At 33.3% G+C, this 5374-nt stretch overlaps 1 protein-coding gene across 1 annotated transcript; it reads left to right on the top strand.

The window, feature by feature from the left end:
- Positions 1–1951: 1951 nt before the first annotated feature.
- LOC127810253 (kirola-like) lies at positions 1952–3129 on the top strand. The gene is made up of 2 exons (XM_052349629.1): positions 1952–2179; positions 2634–3129. Exons 1-2 carry the CDS (start codon positions 1999–2001, stop codon positions 2897–2899), a joined length of 447 nt encoding a protein of 148 aa, XP_052205589.1. The 5' UTR covers positions 1952–1998; the 3' UTR covers positions 2900–3129.
- The last annotated feature ends 2245 nt before the right edge of the window (positions 3130–5374 follow it).

Consider the following 5374-nt stretch of genomic DNA (forward strand, 5'->3'; position numbering starts at 1 on the left):
GGGTTAAGGGCAAGGGAGATAGTGTTTAGCGACAGAGTCGGTATGATGTACAGGCAGTTCCGTTAGTTCCTATCATTCCCCTATCAACCCTAGTTAACTTTGATGTTTGAGTGGGATTGACTCTATTATTTTTTACTGTGCCAGGTCATTTCTCGTATCTTATACATGTCGGCATAGGAGTTTGTATTCATTTATTTATCATGTGATTGTTGTGCTAGCGGAGTACCCGTAGTACATACATGTGTATAGTTTAGTTTTCGCTGTTTTAATTCTTGTGAATGCATGTCAGGGTAGTTCATGTCTTATCTTTCATTCTTTCTCATTCCGTAAGCGCTTTCGTTCGAGTAGTTCGAGTGATTGGGATATTCGAGCGGGGTGCTTACACATTATCTTTGTTATAATAAAAAATATTTTAATAATTTTTACAAAAATACTATTTAAAAACTTAATTTTAATATTTAAAATAATTTTATGTATTAATATATTATATTATGTGTGATTTTAAGCGTTAAAATTCAGGCTCTAAATAACATTTGCGATAATGTAGTAAAAGAATTTTGTTGGCTTGCGTTTGATTAGGTAGTCGGCGAGTATGGCTTCTCTCACAGCGGGGGAGCCATTGCGGGCTTACTCCCGACGAAAGCGATAATTAGTCGATAATGACCACTGTCGCAATATGCATTTCAATGCCTATATCTATCTGTACGGATAATAAGTTGACTTCTCATTTCCTTGCACCATGTTAGGCCAATTCTATTTTTTTTATTTTTTATACGATTCAAATTTTTTGTTATTAAAATTTATTTTTAAATTAATTTAATTTTTATATTTTAATATTTTTTAATTAATAATTTAAAATTTAATCATACGTCTCTTTATCTCATTATCTCACTTTAATATTTTAAATAAAATATATTTTTATTATTTTACATATATTATATAATCGAAAGTGTAGCTAATACTAATAACATTTTTCAATTTGTTGGCCCATTCCCCAACTAATCCCAACGGCCATCAATCATTTAATATCTTATCATCACTTTTATTATTAAATGATACTAATTCAGACGACTTTAATGAGTGGTCGCAATTTGCTGTGTTACCGGACTGGTAAAATAATCTCTAGGCGAGGATCATGGGATCTGCTTCTGTCCCCAGAAATTAAAAACTGTGCGCAGGCATCTTTCTTGCTTATAACTTTGGGCAGCGTGACAATTTATTTATTCATGACAGTGCCATTAGGTTAGAAGAAACGAACAAAGCAAATAAGGGGACAATTTTTTAATCCACCATTAAGTGAAAATTTAACTTCTTGTTAGTGTTATATCTAAAAGTCAATTATAAGATGATGTTTAAGGATGATTTTACGTGTTAATTATTATTTTTAATTAATGAATTATCACTTTGAAACGATATTTTTTATTTATCATGCATTGACTACATCTTATTTCTGCATATAAAGTTTATAGAAATAAATATCAAAATATTAATTCTCAATGGTTGAGAATTGAGACTGATTTTCTAAAATAATTTATTTATAAAAATATTCTTAATACTAGGATTATTAATTATTGCACATTAATAAATCATATGGACTAGTCCATGCTATTTTTTTTTTTTTAATAATTCAGGTATCTGAACTTTGCCCGCCTAATTTTAAAGGAAACTAATCTTCCCCCTGGTGCATATATCTAGAAGATAGATACAAAAGAGTAAAAGAATTTCAAATGTTATTGGCACCTTGTGTGTGGAAATATCTAGAAGTGGGATTAAATTCTTGAAACCATAATCAGTGAGAAATAAGTTATGACTTCTTTTTATATTTAATTATTTAAGTTTTATATGCATCATATAAAAAAAGTTAAATTAAAGAATTAATTTTTTTTAAAAATGTATTATTTAAAGCGGCGAGGGCCCAAGTGATTTTCTGCATCACAACTCGCCCTCTCTACCAAACATATAGTTTTGTTATTTGCGGTGAAGGAAGCCGCGACCACCATGGCCCGCAAGTTGGTGCACCAAGTACCCATCAAATCGGACGGCGATGTGTTCCATGAGATCTTCAAAGAAAGGCCGCATCACATCTCTAATATGTCCCCGGCTCACATCCAGGGCTGTGCTTTGCACGAAGGTGACTGGGGCAAAGTCGGCTCCGTCACCTTCTGGAGTTATACTCATGGTATTTATGCACGCTGGCTAACGAATTCTTTAACTATTTTACAGCTTACCTATTTAAATTTTATGTCGGGAGATCTAGAGAGTTTGTAACTTAATTTACTACACGGTCATTCAATTCATGGGATGCAACCCCTTTTTTTCGTGAGAGCTCTTTCCGTTTAATTGCACGAGATGGTAAGTATATTGGGTCGTTCATGGATGTGTGCCCCCATACTCGCTTTTATAAGAAAGGAAAATTTAACCTGAACATTATATTAGACCGTATGTTGTTTGTTATTAGACTTTGTTTGATAGTATCATAAGCCCTATATGATTTATATGACCATGACACCACTAGGACACATAATAATTAGACAATGAATGCAATACTACCAAATATCAATCTCTGCAACTCTTAAGAGTTTAATATATAACCCACCGTGTTAACTGAATTTCTGTGTGTCGATACAATACAGATGGAAAAGGAAAGGTTGCAAAGGCGGTGACAGAAGCAGTAGATGAGGCAAGCAAGTTGGTGACATACAAGGTGATTGAAGGAGATCTGATGCAACTGTACAAGAGCTTCGTCATCACAGTCCACGTGGACACAAGGGGTACGAACAACTTGGTCACGTGGACCTTCCAGTACAAGAAGCTCAATGATGCCTTCGGAGATCCAAACTCACTCATGGAATTATGCGTTAACGTCATCAAAGATATTGAGGCTCACCATCTCAAGTGATCTACGATGTTGCTATTATGCATATGTATACATAAATTAGGTTTGAGAGTCCCCCTGTGGCATGAAATAAAAGCACCGTACGTGTGCGGTGGAATAATATCGATATATAGTCGCTTGCTTCCTCAACCCATGATATGACATATGTATTTTATGTACTAGCAAAAATAACAGTAAAGCTACCCGTTTGGGTAATGTTGAGTCGTAAAACAATTTCTGGTTTGGGACTTAATCTGTATGGGTAAGTATTTAACTACCCAACCAAATCTTTAGCTCTTGTTATTGTGAATCTTTTATATTAATGGTGAAGCATCATCAAATGATGCCGTGTTGAGCCAAGGAGGTGGAGGGTCATGCTCGGCAACCTCAGGCTGCCTCACGGTGCCTAATGGAGGGCCACATGCCAACCATCATTGCATCCAGATGGCGCCTAATTATTCTCTTTCGTGCAAATATCCATTGGGACGTTGCACAATCTAATCCTAGCCACCTATCTGATCTTTCAGAAACTCTATCCTAACAATTCAAAACTATTATTTATCCCTCATCAGGATTTGGAGCGTCGGTAGCGAGAGAGAGAAGAAAAAGGCAAAGAAACACTACAAAAAATTGCTGTTAAATGCCATTTTTTTTTGTAGTGAAAGCATAATGAAAGGAAGGAGAAAAGGGGTCCAAGAGATTTATCATATATAGAATTTATAGAGTTTATATGATTTGTCTTTATTTTTTAGTTCAATAGGTTGAGCCCTGTATTAGTGATTATAGAATCAGTGATTTATAAAGAGTTTGTGTGAACTGTTTTGAGGGTGTAATCTCTTTTTTCTCGTATAGTGTAGTGAATTTTTCTAATTAGAGTTTAACGTAGACATAGCCCCGATTTAAAATGAATCACAAAAAAAATCTCTACGTATTATTTTCTTTCTACTGTGCACATTATTCCCTTCTGTTATGATTTCTGCCTCCGATTGAGCCTTTATGATTGGGTCAAAAGTGATTTCAAGTGGTATCAAGATTGTGAATGAGTGTGGCTTGTTTTCTGTTTTGGTCCAACATTTTACTTGTTGGGCCAATGCGCCCCACTTTGCTTTCATGGGAATGTCTTCCCACCGATGCGGTCAATTCAGGCCGATATAATTTTTAACATGTGTTTAAATTAATATCAATATAAAATAATACCATAATCATAATTTTGAAGATATGATTGTTTTATTTTGAAATGATAAAATCGAAATATGATCCTTTCAACTACGCGTAAGGCTTAACCCACCCTCATTATCCCTGTAATGAATTTTATATAGCATACTATTAAAATTGATTAGAGAGAGAAAATAGAGAGAGGTTGGAGCACAATTAATTATTTAATTTATCCTAAATGTTCTTGTCGTTTTTAATATATAATATTGATTTCGTGTTACATGCGTGAAAGTTTATGAGTTTAAATAACAAAACTTGAAATAAGGAATCTACCCATTGCATAATTACATGAATATTTTATTTCTGTGTAACAATATATTATCCATATTGCCAGACCCGATACCCATTCCGACTCGTACCCATAGGCATTATCCTTAAAAATTGAACTGTCATTTCCACACAACCCATATTAAATTTGAACGGATCAGCTGCTCCTTGGTGGGTCCATTTTCCAACAAATTGGTCAATTCATCGACAATCAATTGTTTTTTTTTTTTTTTGGCCTTATCATCACTAGTATTTGATTCATAGAATAATAATGTTTAGCTGTGGGTCACTTTTGCTAAGATAAGTGTGGATCATGTCGTATGTTCTTTTTTTTTTTTAACTGTGTTTGTCAAGAAAATTCGTTTGAATGCAAGAGAATTAACTTCCACTAAGGATGCGTTTGATAGGAGTGGAAAATGACGGTGGAATTCATTTTCCACCCAAATTTCAAGAAATTATATCAAACAACTTTTTTTTTTTTCATGGAATTCGAATTCCATTTTAGTTCAAAAAATGAAGATTTTTCTTGAAATCAAGGAATTAAAATTCTTAGGGAGTGGGGTGAGAATTGAAATTCCATGAAATTTCAATTTCATTCCATTTTTCATCCTCCAATCAAACGCACCCTAAGAGTAAAATAAAAACAGAAATTAAAAGTAATTATCTAATTAAGTAAATTTAAATCTGTAAACTCTAAAAATTGTTTTAAAGTAGGCAAATTATCTTTGTAATTATATATTACTATATTTAGATTTAATTTTATACTTTTATAAATAAACTTAAAATATTTTCATTACTTAGCTGTCAAAAAAATAATCAAAATAAAATAATTTGATCAAGATAATGGGTACTAAATTAAGATCTTGCCCGTGATTAAGTTGAGCAAGCTTGACAATTTTTTAATCGATCATTATGTAAAATAATAAACTAGTATATTCACGCATCTAAGAGGGGGCAACCGGAGAGGTGAGGCAGAAGCCAACAGAGTTTGCTATTTAAAGAGTTGAGGACCTAAGT

Source organism: Diospyros lotus, chromosome 9 (assembly GCF_014633365.1).
Source record: "Diospyros lotus cultivar Yz01 chromosome 9, ASM1463336v1, whole genome shotgun sequence".
NCBI classification, from domain to species: Eukaryota; Viridiplantae; Streptophyta; class Magnoliopsida; order Ericales; family Ebenaceae; genus Diospyros; species Diospyros lotus.

What these genes read in the sequence shown, in the direction of transcription:
- LOC127810253 (XM_052349629.1), top strand. Translation starts at nt 1,999, where the DNA reads ATGGCCCGCAAGTTGGTGCACCAAGTACCCATCAAATCGGACGGCGAT. An exon ending in CTTCTGGAGTTATACTCATG is followed by an intron (nt 2,180 to 2,633) that starts GTATTTATGCAC and finishes GATACAATACAG; the next exon opens with ATGGAAAAGGAAAGGTTGCA.